This window comes from Pollachius pollachius (genome assembly GCF_949987615.1).
Source record: "Pollachius pollachius genome assembly, chromosome: 9".
Classification (NCBI taxonomy): Eukaryota; Metazoa; Chordata; class Actinopteri; order Gadiformes; family Gadidae; genus Pollachius; species Pollachius pollachius.
The window spans coordinates 12,081,792-12,096,395 of NC_136942.1; the positions used below are offsets into that span (position 1 = coordinate 12,081,792).

The window sequence follows — 14,604 nt, forward strand, 5'->3', positions numbered from 1 at the left end:
CTTGACAGAAGACATTTCCCCAGGTTGGTACTGAAGGTTCCTGGTTCAGTGCTGGGGACAAGTTGTTGTTCATCTGTGATGTGTTAAAGGTTTGAATAAAGGAGCACATTCAAAACGATTCTCTCACATTCTTTGCAGCCATGGTTCACTGGAAACAGACCACCAGACAGACATATTTAAATACCTTTTTATTAGAATTAAATCACTCACATTTGGAATGCATCCCCAACTTGGCACAAAAACGACTTCCCAAGGCCTGAGATGTTGACTCTTTACCTGGGATGAGCATCATGGACCCACCCTCTACGTAGTGCCCCCCCCCATACTCTGACCCTCACCCCTACGTAGTGCCCCCCTCTATACTTTGCCCCCCCCCATACTCTGACCCCTCTCCCTATGTAGTGCCCCCCTCTATACTCTGCCCCCCCCCCCCCCCCCCCCCCCGTGGGCAGAAGTCTCAGTTTCCAGATAACGGTACGTTGGTCAAGTCACTAAATAACTAAATCACAATATCAATATGTAAAAATCAATCATTTCCCACGTCTCTGTAACAACAGAACCGGTCAGCGCTGGGGTCCTCTGGCCCAGCGGGGGGGGGGGGGCCTCATGCCTGGTTGTTTGGTAACCTGCGGAGGAGAGTGGCACGCGGTTAGTTCAGAGGTCACCTCACTAGAAGCTCTGCTGAGACACTGGTCCCTTCTCTACCTGGGCTCTACTCTCCTGAATTAATCTAGCTGGTCTCCTCCTGTATTAATCTAACTGGTCTCTCCTGTCCTGTATTAGTCTAGCTGGTCTCCTCTCCTGTATTACTTGTCTCTCCTCACCTGTATTAATCTCAATGGTCTCTCCTCACCTGTAATCTAGCTGGTCTCCTCACCTGTATTAATCTAGCTGTTCTCTCATCTCCTGTATTAATCTAGCTGGTCTCTCCTCACCATCTATTGAAGAGGAAGACGTGGACTGGCGTTACTAACATCAATTCTGTCCATCCAAACCTAAAGTAAGTTGCTCATATAATGACTTCCAAACTCAGCCCTGGACTCTGCAACCAAACTACACGACTACTACTGCTCTGATGGAGCGCAGCCTCTGCCCAAGGGGAACATTGATAACTGGTCTCTCCTGTATCACTGGTCTCACCTGTATTACGACCCCTGGCCCTCCTTGGGTTTCTCTGGCGGAGCCTCGATCTCCTCCACCCCCGCCTGGGTCATGAGGTCGGCGATATTCTTCTCAAGGTCGTCGATGCGTGTGCTCATCTCGTCGAGTGGCGGCAGTTAAGGAACCAGCTGGTCAACATCAGCCCTGAGACCACCTCCCTCTGGACTGGGGGGTGGGGGCATGCAGGTGTAGGTAGACCACCAGCCTCAGGGGACTGGACCCCTGGTAAACTGGTGCTTATGGTGTGTTCCTGAATCCTCTTACTCCAGACTTCCGAGTCGAATGTCGAAGATCTCCCAGCTTCCTTGCGGCATTTCTCGAAGGCACGCCCCCTTTTTGTTTTCATCTTTTAAAAAAAAATCTGAGTAGACCGAGAGCAGTGATGACGCTCTCAACAAAATGGCTGCGCCCGTGAAGAGATTTTTTTTTTCTGTATTTTTTTTTCCGAGACTGAAAGTGACGTCAAACGTGCAACTTGGAAGGCTGATGTCCGAGGATTCAGGAACACACCATTAGACCACCATCCATCGAGGTGGACTCCACCAAGTTTGGTCACTAAAAGGGGTTTGACATCAACATGCGGGGTGATATCGGGTGGTGTAACATCAACATTGGGGTGATATTGGTTGGTGTAACATCAACATGGGGGAGATATCGGGTGGTGTAACATCAACATGGGGGGGATATCGGGTTGCGTAACATCAACATGGGGGAGATATCGGGTGGTGTAACATCAACATGGGGGAGATATCGGGTGGTGTAACATCAACATGGGGGAGATATCGGGTGGTGTAACATCAACATTGGGGAGATATCGGGTGGTGTAAAATCAACATGGGGGTGATATCGGGTGGCGTAACATCAACACGGGGGAGATGTCAGGTGGTGTAACATCAACATGGGGGTGGTATCGGGTGGTGTAACATCAACATGGGGCTCATATCGGGTGGCGTAATCGGGGCTCTTTCTGTTAAGGATATTCCTCCCGATGATCTGGTCCGACATGGTCTGGAACTTGTCCTGCATCTGCTGGAGCAGCGTCTGGACCTGAGGACGGAGCAGAGTTAACCATGGCCTGGAGGCGCTCCCGGTCCGCTAACGCAGTCGCTCACTGACGTTACTGGGGAAACCATCTAAATCTACGCAAGATCCGGTTGACTCTCCTGCTCCTGTCCCAACTCGCTGTCACCGGGTGGACCGTCTCCATGACGACCAGCAACACACTCATTCCGATTGAACGACCAAAAGTACAGATCGGTAATGATTACAAATAACATAACATATAACCAGTATAACATCCCAATGATAACCATCCCAATGACCAGTATAACTATCACGATGACCAGTATAACCATCACAACGACTAGTATAACATGACGATGACCAGTATAACCATCACAATGACCAGTGTAACATCACAATGACCAGTATAACATCACGTTGACCAGTATAACATCACAATGAACAGTGTAACCATCACAATGACCAGCGTAACCAACACAATGGCCAGTTTAACCATTACGATGACCAGTATAACATCACGATGACCAGTATAACATCACAATGACCAGTATAACCATCCCTTCAGACTCTGAATCTGGAGGACGGGTGGAGATGCTCGGCTAGCTGGATAGCCTCGGCCAGCTGGATAGCCTCGGGTAGCTGGATACTCACCACGTTTGTGAGGTCCTGCACCGACTTTGGGTCTGTCTCTGCCATTGTGGTCTTCACCTTGTCCCGAGGACTGGATCAATCTGGTTTAACGGAGGAGAGACTGGATCGATCTGGTTGAGGAGCAGAGAGATGCTAGCGTCGAGCTCTAACCCTAGCTGCTGAACTCGCACACTCGGGAGTATCGCGATGTTGTGGAACAACGCGGACTAACATCAGAAGTATCGCGAGGTTACTGTCGCTGTATCCTGGAGGTCTGTGGAATGTGGAGTTCTTTGAGCTTTTGTAGTCTAATGTGGTAATAAACTGTGTGTGTGTGTGTGTGTGTGTGTGTGTGAGAAAGAGGGAGAGAGGCGCGCGCGTGTATGTGTGTGTGAGAGAGAGAGGCGTGTGTGTGTGTGTGTGTGTGTGAGAGAGAGAGAGAGGGGAGTGTCTGTGTGTGTGTGAGAGAGAGAGAGAGAGAGAGAGAGAGAGAGAGAGAGAGAGAGAGAGAGAGAGAGAGAGAGAGAGAGAGAGAGAGAGAGAGAGAGAGAGAGAGAGAGAGAGAGAGAGAGAGAGAGAGAGAGAGAGAGAGAGAGAGAGAGAGAGAGAGAGAGAGAGAGAGAGAGAGAGAGAGAGAGAGTTGGCTGCCGTTGTTTTCTCTCCTGAAGTTGGGGAACTCCTCGGACCTCCATCTGGTGACCGGAGGTGAGGAGCAGAACATGAAAGTTACTGAGTTAGTTGTGGATGATGAACTGCTTATGATCACAATAGTTATATTATATAATTATATAAATATAAGGTGGAGAGCAGCGCCGTTTGAACAGCAGTAAGAACCAGTTCAACCGCTCGGAGGATCACTGAATGACTGTTGACTCAACCCGTTTCTTCAACTTCTGGTATCATTGTGGTTGTCTGTTTCTTTATTATCGGCTGTTATTCTGGTTGTCTGCTCGAAGCTCCTTAGTGTTCCTTCCTGCTCCTGATCCCCCCTGAAGACCCCCGTGCGAACCAGGACACCGTGTCCAGGTGAGCAGAACCCTGAACCGAATTAAACCAACTGAACTAAGGCACCGAGTAGATGTCTGAATGTACGGACTGCGGATCGAGTTTCTGAAAGTTTAAAAGTTGTGTTTCTTATACGCTTGTTTGTTCGCATGTAAACGGATTAAATGAACCGCACTGCGTGTGTTCCACTAGAGGGCGCTGTGAGCAAGAGAACGGGATGGGAGGAGGAAGACTTATGAAAATATGGACAGCTTCACATCAGTAAAGGGAAGTAGAGTTTGAATGTGATCCGAGGGGACACCCACGTCACCCGGGTTCAGGATGTAACCCTAGCAGAACCATCTGCCGGGGTCTGTCTCCGGTCCTCTAGCCCAGCAGCAGCAGCTGTCTCTGGGTAATCAGACACGCTGACAGGCCGAAGCACCATGACCTCAGAGAGAGATGGACTCACAGCCACCTGCAGAGCTTCAGTCCGGGGTCTGACATGCAGGACGACCTAGTTTGATAGTCCAGGACCCTCTGGTGTCCCGGTAGGGGTCTAGGGGTCCCAGTGGGTGTCTAGGCGTCCCAGTAGGGCTCTAGGGGTCCCAGTGGGGGTCTAGGGGTCTAGGTGTCTCAGTAGGGGTCTAAGGGTCCCACATAGTCCTGCCCCAGTGCGGTGAAACTCCACCCCGGGTCAGTGAGCACATAGCCTCATGCCGGTATACGTGACATAATAACAGAATCAGTTGGTGTCACAAGAGCACTCTGACCACTTCCTCATCGCTGATCATATAACCAGCTGAGGGGCCGATGGGCGGGCCCCCGTCGGTGGGCGGGCCCCGCGGCCCCTGGTCCTGAAAGATAAGCTCCTCTGCTTATTGTGTGTTTGTCTGAAGGTTTTAAGGAGCCTCCCTCCTAGCTCCTCTCCTCTGAGTGGTGTCACCTCTCCTCCTCCACCCTCCTAGCTCCTCTCCTCTGTGTGGTGTCACCTCTCCTCCTCCACCCTCCTAGCTCCTCTCCTCTGTGTGGTGTCACCTCTCCTCCTCCACCCTCCTAGCTCCTCTCCTCTGTGTGGTGTCACCTCTCCTCCTCCACCCTCCTAGCTCCTCGCCTCTGGGTGGTGTTCTCCTCTCCTCCTCCACACTCCTAGCTCCTCTCCTCTGTGTGGTGTCACCTCTCCTCCTCCACCCTCCTAGCTCCTCTCCTCTGTGTGGTGTCACCTCTCCTCCTCCACCCTCTTCTCCTCTCCTCTGGGTGGTGTTCACCTCTCCCCCTCCACCCTCTTCTCCTCTCCTCTGGGTGGTGTTCACCTCTCCTCCTCCACACTCCTAGCTCCTCTCCTCTGTGTGGTGTCACCTCTCCTCCTCCACCCTCTTCTCCTCTCCTCTGGGTGGTGTTCACCTCTCCTCCTCCACCCTCTTCTCCTCTCCTCTGGGTGGTGTTCACCTCTCCTCCTCCATCCTCCAGGTCTCCTGCTGTGCAAGCGTCCGATGAGATAATGGAGGTGGAGGCCGATCTCCATGGCAGCCAGCCGATGGAGTCGTCTGTGGGCGTGCTGTCGGTGGTGGCGTCGTGTGTGATGGTGTTCGGGGGGGCCCTGCCCTACCTGCCCCAGTACCAGGAGATCCAGAGGAGCAACGACACCACCGGCTTCTCCACCCGCGTCTGCCTGGTGCTGCTGCTCGCCAACATCCTGCGCATCTTCTTCTGGTGAGCGCACTGGTGGAGTCATGAACACCCTGTGGTACCAGCACCACGCACTGGTGGAGTCATGAACACCCTGTGGTACCAGCACCACGCACTGGTGGAGTCGTGAACACCCTGTGGTACCAGCACCACGCACTGGTGGAGTCGTGAACACCCTGTGGTACCAGCACCACGCACTGGTGGAGTCGTGAACACCCTGTGGTACCAGCACCAAGCACTGGTGGAGTCGTGAACACCCTGTGGTACCAGCACCACGCACTGGTGGAGTCGTGAACACCCTGTGGTACCAGCACCACGCACTGGTGGAGTCGTGAACACCCTGTGGTACCAGCACGACGCACTGGTGGAGTCGTGAACACCCTGTGGTACCAGCACCACACACTGGTGGAGTCGTGAACACCCTGTGGTACCAGCACCACGCACTGGTGGAGTCGTGAACACTCTAAGGCAGTGGTACTCCAATCCACCTAGGGGTACGCTTGGGCACTGCAGGGGGGACTGCAGTGCTCCTCACTCCAGAGACCATGTGTTTGGACCAAGGAGCTACAATGCACAGACTCTTATCTCTGTTAGCTTCTCATCACTGGGGATGTTTTTTCCTGTTCACCCACTGATTTGCCGAGACGAGACCTCTGAGGTTGAACACCAGTTTGGACGTACGGATGGACAGAACGCAGAGCTATAATCTGTCTGTCTCCCTCCCTCCCTCCCTCCCCCCCCTCCCTCCTTCCCTCCCCCCCCCAGGGTGGGGAAGCAGTTCGAGCTGCCCCTGCTCCTCCAGAGTGTGGTGATGATCGCCACCATGTTCTGCATGCTGCGTCTCTGCTGCCACGTCCACAACTCCAACCGCGTCAGCACCAAGCAGAACCGCCTCTCAGGTACAGCACGGCTCACCTCCATCACCTCCACTACGCCTCCATCACCTCCATCACCTCCACTACACCTCCATCACCTCCACTACACCTCCATCACCTCCATCACCTCCATCACCTCCACTACACCTCCATCACCTCCACTACACCTCCATCAACTCCATCACCTCCACTACGCCTCCATCACCTCCATCACCTCCACTACACCTCCATCACCTCCACTACGCCTCCATCACCTCCACTACACCTCCATCACCTCCACTACGCTTCCATCACCTCCACTACGCCTCCATCACCTCCACTACACTTCCATCACCTCCATCACCTCCACTACACCTCCATCACCTCCATCACCTCCACTACACCTCCATCACCTCCATCACCTCCATCACCTCCATCACCTCCATCACCAGCAGCAGCGGACCGCAGTGAGAGGGTGACCTGGTGAGGTCAGGGCCCTCCCAGGAGCCTCATAGACCCAGAGACGTTGATCAGAGGGCCGCAATGAGAGGGTGACCTGGTGAGGTCAGGGCCCTCCCAGGAGCCTCATAGACCCAGAGACGTTGATCAGAGGGCCGCAGTGAGAGGGTGACCTGGTGAGGTCAGGGCCCTCCCAGGAGCCTCATAGACCCAGAGACGTTGATCAGAGGGCCGCAATGAGAGGGTGACCTGGTGAGGTCAGGGCCCTCCCAGGAGCCTCATAGACCCAGAGACGTTGATCAGAGGGCCGCAGTGTCTCCTCCCCCCAGGAGGGGGCGCTGTCGGAGCGCGGGAGGCGGAGGCTGTTTACCGCAGTCTGCTCCCTGTTTGGTCGGGACAGACAGGTTGCGTTCAGCTCAGTGAGAGGATCAGGAGAAACGCTCCGTGGTCCCCTGGACTCACCCTCAGGGTGAACGGATGAACGCTCCCTGCAGCCCGTGGTGACTCTGAGCCCGTCGTGAGGGTGAATGGATGAGTCCTTCGTGAGGGTGAATGGAGGGTTAGGGTTGGGTTTGAGCTGGTAGGGTGGAGGGTTGGGTTTACACCAATGTGTCAATAGTTCATATTCTCCCCACAACATGTTGATGATCAGATGCTTTTAAAACAGAAGCGTGTGTTTTGGGGTGGAGGGCCGGCTCCGTTTAGAGGTCACTGCAGACCAGGTTGTCACCAAGACAACCGTGGAGCAGCACGCAGCTCCAGATGGCGGAGGAGGGCCTGATGGAGGGCCTCTTCTCGCGGGGGCCGTAGACCTGCTCCTCAAGACCTGGGAGCTGGGGGCTCAGGAGGTCTGAGGTCAGGGTGGGAAGAGGCTGAGTCGTACAGGTGGTGTTCTGAAGACCCGACCACGCCTCCTGTTGGGAGGAAACCAGTCAATAAATTGATTAATCATGGGAGGGGATTGTAGCAACCAATAACGTGAAGACGGCAAATAACGTAATCATTTAAATGTTATAAAGCCAATTAAGTAATAACTTGCCAATAATGTAATAAAGTTGGTGAGCCAATAACAAAATATTTTTTGCAAATAATGTAATAACTTATTACGTTATTGGCTGGTTATTACGTTATTGGCCTTGTGTTAAAAAAATCCATTGAAAATGTAATAACTGAGCCAAAAATGTAATACCTGAAGTATCACTTCATTTTATTTTCAATTTCTGGAGAGAAACTGTCACACTTAGCCTTAATATTGCAACTTGCAACACACACTTAAATACCTGACCTTGCAGATACCCCTCCACCCTCATTTCCCCCTTAAAGGAGCAAAGAGTCCATTTGGATTTATATGTAACTCTGAGAGTTCCCTTATAGTACTCATTGTATCCAACTCCGTGACCACGCAGACACTTCGCCCCGCGGTCTCCGTCGTTCTGAGTGGCTACGGAGAGCACTTTACGCAGTATCATAAACAAAGCTTTACTTTTACTCTGGGATTCTTCAATCGGCGGAGTTTAGAGTTTGTTCAGAATAGGTCACTTAGAGTTATGTAGCCCTCAATAAAACCCATTGCATTTGCAGGCTTACTTGTGCTTAGGCAGATATCCATAATGTTTAAAGGCATTGCGAGATTTAGAAAAGGTTGAATAATAAAAGTTTTTCCATGAAAATATGTGTTAAATTAATTTGAAAAAGCAAGATCCTCACTGAGAAATATATTGCATGTTACATACTCCATTAGGAGCAACTGTCTATTTGTACAACAATGTCTGTAAAATATTGTAATGACCTAAGACCCAAATGAGCTGATTGCTTTTAAACAAATAACCATAATAAATGGTTACCACTAGCCCAGTATATAGGGCTAGTGGTAATGTGTTTACATGGCTATGCCATCCACTATACCTACACAAATTACTACACAAAACTACACAAAAACTGACACATCAGCACATAAGATTACTGCAAAACCTCTGAAATTACACAAAGTTTGGTGAAATTGTCTTTATAAAATGTACAGATTTCTTTAGTTCAAGAACCGAATGGTTGTGCATATGTGGATGAGCGAGTGCATTACATCCGTTTAGGAGCAGAATCTAGAGCATATGCATCAGACAAACATTCAGGTTATTATTATTGATGAATAAAACAGCATGATATGATAATATTGAATGGGGGACTGCAGCCATATTTATGTATTATTACATTTTCAGCCGAATCTGCAAGCAATCTTATGTCGCTCTGCAGATCAGGCTGGCCCCAAAGCTGTTTTGGCCGATTCAATAATAATATTAAATAATATTAATATTAAGGCTCATACTTAAGTGTGACAGTTTCTTTCCAGAAATTGAAAATAAAATAAAGTGATACCTTCAAAGGAATTGTACAATACAAGGCCAATAATGTAATAACCAGCCAATAACGTAATAAGTTATTACATTATTGACAAAAAGTTATTTACGTTATTGGCTGAACAACTTTCTGCTCTCCTCTTTCCCTCCTCTTCCTCTCCTCTTTCCCTCCTCTTCCTCTCCTCTTTCCCTCCTCTTCCTCTCCTCTTTCCCTCTTCCTCCTCATCCTCTTTCTCTCTTCCTCCTCATGAATCAGTCTCCCTGCAGTAATTATCTACTGCTCGTTAAAAGGTCCTCACAGATGTGTGTGTGTTGTGCTTAATGAGGTGTGTGTCTGGGCAGTGACCTTCAGCATTACCTATCAAGGTGTGTGTGTGTGTGTGTGTGTGTGTGTGTGTGTGTGTGTGTGTGTGTGTGTGTGTGTGTGTGTGCCAGCAGTGCACGTGACGCTGTGCCACACTCTTATCTGTAGAGTACAGGCGAGAGAGAGAGAGAGAGAGAGAGAGAGAGAGAGAGAGAGAGAGAGAGAGAGAGAGAGAGAGAGAGAGAGAGAGAGAGAGAGAGAGAGAGAGAGAGAGAGAGAGAGAGAGAGAGAGAGAGAGAGAGAGAGAGAGAGAGAGAGAGACCAAAACAATAGAATTGATCAGTATGATTGATCATTGATGTGTGTGAGTGAGAGAGATTCTTAGACATGACAGCAGGAAGGTTAAGTGAAAAGGTGTAAAATATTTTTCTGAAGTGTCTTCACAGAGACACAGCGGAACTGTTACCTCTGCTGCTGTCTACTGATTATCCTCTCCTCTCTCCTCCCCTCCTCTCCTCTCTCCTCCACTCCTCCTCCTTTGCGTTTCCTAAACTCGGTCAGGTGTGTATGTGTGTGAATTTTCTATGCTCTGTCAGGTGTGTGTGTGTGTGTGTGTGTCCTATGCTCTGTCAGCTATGTCTCAGTGTGCTTTCACAGCTGTCAGTAATTAAGCCATTCATCAAGGTTACCTTGGGCCATACACACACACACACACACACACACACACACACACACACACACACACACACACACACACACACACACACACACACACACACACACACACACCTCAGCAGGTCCAGCTCTGAGGGTCCCGGCGTGGGGGGCTCTCTGGGGCGTGGACCCGTGAAATGAACGTTTTACGAGCCTTTCTTTCTGACTCACATGTTCTCATTTTAGATTTCTGCTGGGAAATGGAAACGTCCTCTACTGGTTCTCCTCCCGTGTCCCAGTGGAGCGGGGCACTAGCTGTAGCTGGGCGTTAGCTGTAGCTGGGCGCTAGCTGTAGCTGGAGATAAGCTCTGCTGTCCCTCTAGCTGTAGTGGTGTAGCTCTAGCTGCTCTAACTGTAGTGGTGTAGCTCTGCTGTCCCTCTAGCTGTAGTGGTGTGGCTCTGCTGTCCCTTTAGCTGTAGTGGTGTAGCTCTAGCTGCTCTAGCTGAAGCTGGAGATAAGCTCTGCTGTCCCTCTAGCTGTAGTGGTGTAGCTCTAGATGCTCTAACTGTAGTGGTGTAGCTCTGCTGTCCCTCTAGCTGTAGTGATGTAGCTCTGTTGTCCCTTTAGCTGTAGTGGTGTAGCTCTGCTGTCCCTCTAGCTGTAGTGGTGTAGCTCTGGATGCTCTAACTGTAGTGGTGTAGCTCTGCTGTCCCTCTAGCTGTAGTGGTGTAGCTCTGTTGTCCCTTTAGCTGTAGTGGTGTTGCTCTGCTGTCCCTTTAGCTGTAGTGGTGTGGCTCTGCTGTCCCTCTAGCTGTAGTGGTGTAGCTCTTTTGTCCCTTTAGCTGTAGTGGTGTAGCTCTAGCTGCTCTAGCTGTAATGGTGTAGCTCTGCTGTCCCTTTAGCTGTAGTGGTGTGGCTCTGCTGTCCCTCTAGCTGTAGTGGTGTAGCTCTGTTGTCCCTTTAGCTGTAGTGGTGTAGCTCTAGCTGCTCTAGCTGTAATTGTGTAGCTCTGCTGTCCCCCTAGCTGTAGTGGGTTAGCTCTAGCTGCTCTAGCTGTAGTGATATAGCTGTAGCTTCTCTAGCTGTAGTAATGTAGCTCTAGCTGCTCTAATATTAGCGGTGTAGCTCTAGCTGCTCTAGTATTAGCGGTGTAGCTGAACGATGACCTCATCCATCACTCTGGTTGGTTCAGGTGGTCGGTGGGTCGTCCTGCTTGTTGAAACGGTCAAATGTAGATATCGTCGTGGTAACATCTCGTTGGGCCTGAGGGCTGGAGGCTGGTGGTCCGAGAGGAGAGGGGCTCGTGTCTTGTCACGAGAGGGTGATCAGTGGAAGGGAAGCGACCACACATCCCTTCAGGGGCTGAGCTCTGCTGGTCTCGCTTCGGTGATTGATCCTGTAGAGAGACACACACACACACACACACACACACACACACAGTAGATCCTTGCAGTGGGCCCAGTATGGGGCTGGACCCAGTATTGGGACTATAAGGAATGACCCTAATGCCCTGTACCCGCCCCCAGACCTGGACCCGCGGTACTTCTGGCAGTGGACCATGTTCGAGGACTACCTGCTGTTCTGCCTGCTGTTCAGCGTGGGCTGCTGCCTGCTGACGCTGCTGCTGCTCGACTCGCCGCTGTTCATCGAGGCTCTGGGCGGCCTCGCCCTGATGCTGGAGGCCCTGCTGGGCCTGCCGCAGCTGCTGCAGAACCTCCAGCAGCGCTCCACCCGCGGCATGAGGTACCTCGGGGCACCGTGTAACACCACATCGGGGGCACCGTGTAACACCACACCGGGGTACCGTGTAACACCACACCGGGGTACCGTGTAACATCACACCACACCGGGGCACCGTGTAACACCACACCGGGGCACCGTGTAACATCACACCGGGGCACCGTGTAACACCACACCGGGGCACCGTGTAGCATCACACCACACCGGGGCACCGTGTAACACCACACCGGGGCGCCATGTAACACCACATCGGGATCCAGATGTTAGAGGAGGCTGTGTGTATGGATCCAGATGTTGGAGGAGGCTGCAGAGGTCCTACCAGAGGTCGCGTGTGTAAAGCTGTGTTTCTTCTTTATTGATGATCTCTGGGCTCGGGTTCCAGTGTCTCCCACTAATGACGACCACATCCTGCTCATTATTAATCAGCATCATTGTTTCCTGATTACTAATGATGCTCGCGGGACAGGGTCATGGTGTGTGTGAGCATTATCCTTCAGGAAGTGTCCTGCTGATGGTTCTCTCTCAGGCCCCAGAGGCCTGGGCCACGCTCTTATTGTGAAGGCGGTTTACAGAGTGCAGCGTTAGAGGGACAGGTCAGCTGACAGAGCAGGAAGCTGTTAACACAGCACCTCCTCCTCCACCTTCTCCTCAACCTCCATGTGTCCTGGACTGCTGCTCCTTTCTGGAGTCGAGGGGTGAGGGGGGGAGATGAGGGAGAGACGAGGGGTGAGGGGGGAGACGAGGGGTGAGGGGGGGGAGATGAGGGGTGAGGGGAGAGTCGAGGGGTGAGGGGGGAGATGAGGGTGGAGAGGGGGGACGATGGTTGAGGGGGGAGGCGATGGGTGAGGGGGGGAGACGAGGGGTGAGGGGGGGGAGACAAGGGGTGAGGGGGGAGACGAGGGTGGAGAGGGGAGAATCTGCTCTTCCTGCTTTAAGCTCCACTTTAGTTGACTTCATGAATAATGAATCGGTTACGAACTCCTCACCTGCCTCACCCACCTCCCTCAGTAACATGTTTTCTTCCTTCTCCCCTTTCCCCTGTCTCTCACCCCCCCCCCCCCCCCCCCCCCCCTTCATCTAGAGGTCAGCTCCTCCCTCCTCTCATGTCCTCCCGCCTCCTTCCAAACACAACTATTGTTGACCCATTTTAAACCAAAGCCCAGGGTCTCAGAGGGAGTGGGGGGGTACTTCACACTTTGAAGAGGAGGTGTCCCTCATCACTCCAAGAGGTGTGTGTGTGTGTGTGTGTGTGTGTGTGCGTGTGTGTGTGTGTATGTGTGTGTGTGTGTGTGTGTGGACAGTCCGTTCCCGTTGATCAATACTTTAATCACTCCCCACTCCCTGCGGAGCCCAAGACCTCCTCACTTACTACACGGCGAGAGAGAGAAAGAAAGAGAGAGAGAGAGAGAGAGAGAGAGAGAGACTTAGTTACTACAGATAAAGAGAGAGAGTGAGAGAGAGAGAGGGAGAGGGAGAGGGAGAGGGAGAGGGAGAGGGAGAGGGAGAGAGAGAGAGAGATCTTCTCAGTCTAATGGTCTCTCTCCCCCAGTGTGAAGATGGTGGTGATGTGGACTCTGGGCGATGTCTTCAAGACGTCCTACTTCCTGCTGAACGAGAGTCCGCTCCAGTTCTGGGTGTGCGGTTCGGTCCAGATCGTGGTGGACGCCCTCATCCTGCTGCAGGTGTTCCTCTACGCTCCGGACGCACACTCCAAGTTTGGCTGAAGCCGTTGCTATGGCGACAGCATCCGCTGAGCAGACTGAGGTTTGAGCGTTGCCACGGCAAAGATGGAGCCATTCACCCCCAAGTGTGTCAGCCCCCTCAAAGGTCAATCCCTCTCACCCTCCCTCCCCGAAGGTCAAACCCCCCCTCATAAAAGGTGAATATCCCCCATCCCTCCAAAGGTCAACACCTCTCCCCGCCCCCCCAAAACAACCCACCCGCCCCCCACCAACAGGTCAACCCCACCCAGCCCCTCCTTTAAGGTCACCACCTACAGGACAACAACGCCCCCCCCAGTATCATCAAGAGGTGCTGTCCCCCCCCTCAGGATCCTGTCTTCTGCTACATGAGTCTCTCTCTCTCTCTCTCTCTCTCTGTCTGTCTGTCTGTCGTTTGTCTGTCTGTCTGTCTGTCTGTCTGTCTGTCTCTCTCTCTGTCTCTGTGTGTGTGTTACACTACTCTGTTACTGACTGGATTCCTACTGTCAGATGTTAAGGCTCAGTTATGATTCCACGTCGACGTGACGCAACGCAAGGACCATGCAGTCGCTTCAACACACTCGTTAACCTGTTTTGGTTCTGCGTCGGGTTCACGTTAGCGGACCAATCAAAGCCCTTGCTCCTGCATGAAAGGAAAAAACAATTTGCAGGCACACGTCAGGTCCTTGCTGTGGAAGCAATGAGGGTCCGCAATCAAGTAATGGGTCCGTAAACCACCTTGCGTTGCTTCCATATGGAACCATAACTAAGCCTTTACGCTTTCTGGGCTGTAGGGGGCGGAGCTCACTGCCATTGGTCAAATGGTCAGATGAAGAGAATCATGTGATCCTGAAGACAGGAGGTCTGTGAGCCTCTGACCTGTGGCAGTGAATTAATGTTAGGGTAATCAACATAATCACTGGGTTTAATGCATTGTACTGAAGTCAGACGTATCAACTTCAACATAACTGGAGATCTGTGTTACTGCTTTAAAAACCTGCCAAAGTTCGCCTTGCAGAGATTTTGTTCATGAGAAATATTTATCTATTGCTAT

The 14,604-nt window shown here is 51.8% G+C and overlaps 2 protein-coding genes across 4 annotated transcripts; one reads left to right on the forward strand and one right to left on the reverse strand.

The window, feature by feature from the left end:
- Positions 1-441: 441 nt before the first annotated feature.
- Positions 442-3,211, reverse strand: hsbp1b (heat shock factor binding protein 1b). The gene is made up of 4 exons (XM_079743148.1): positions 2,836-3,211; positions 2,142-2,208; positions 1,141-1,267; positions 442-626 (listed from the first exon to the last, which is right to left on the reverse strand). Exons 1-3 carry the CDS (start codon positions 2,878-2,880, stop codon positions 1,146-1,148), a joined length of 234 nt encoding a protein of 77 aa, XP_079599274.1. The 5' UTR covers positions 2,881-3,211; the 3' UTR covers positions 442-626; positions 1,141-1,145.
- Positions 3,212-3,439: 228 nt separating this feature from the next.
- LOC307081015 (solute carrier family 66 member 2) lies at positions 3,440-14,604 on the forward strand. 3 transcript variants are annotated; one of them, XM_079744024.1, is made up of 6 exons: positions 3,442-3,519; positions 3,771-3,840; positions 5,269-5,511; positions 6,253-6,386; positions 11,637-11,853; positions 13,400-14,604. In XM_079744024.1, exons 3-6 carry the CDS (start codon positions 5,300-5,302, stop codon positions 13,572-13,574), a joined length of 738 nt encoding a protein of 245 aa, XP_079600150.1. In that variant the 5' UTR covers positions 3,442-3,519; positions 3,771-3,840; positions 5,269-5,299; the 3' UTR covers positions 13,575-14,604. The 3 variants fall into 3 exon arrangements, with proteins under 3 accessions (XP_079600151.1, XP_079600150.1, XP_079600152.1); XM_079744026.1 differs by lacking the exon at positions 13,400-14,604 and adding an exon at positions 12,932-13,032; XM_079744025.1 differs by lacking the exon at positions 3,771-3,840 and having other exon boundaries at positions 3,440-3,519.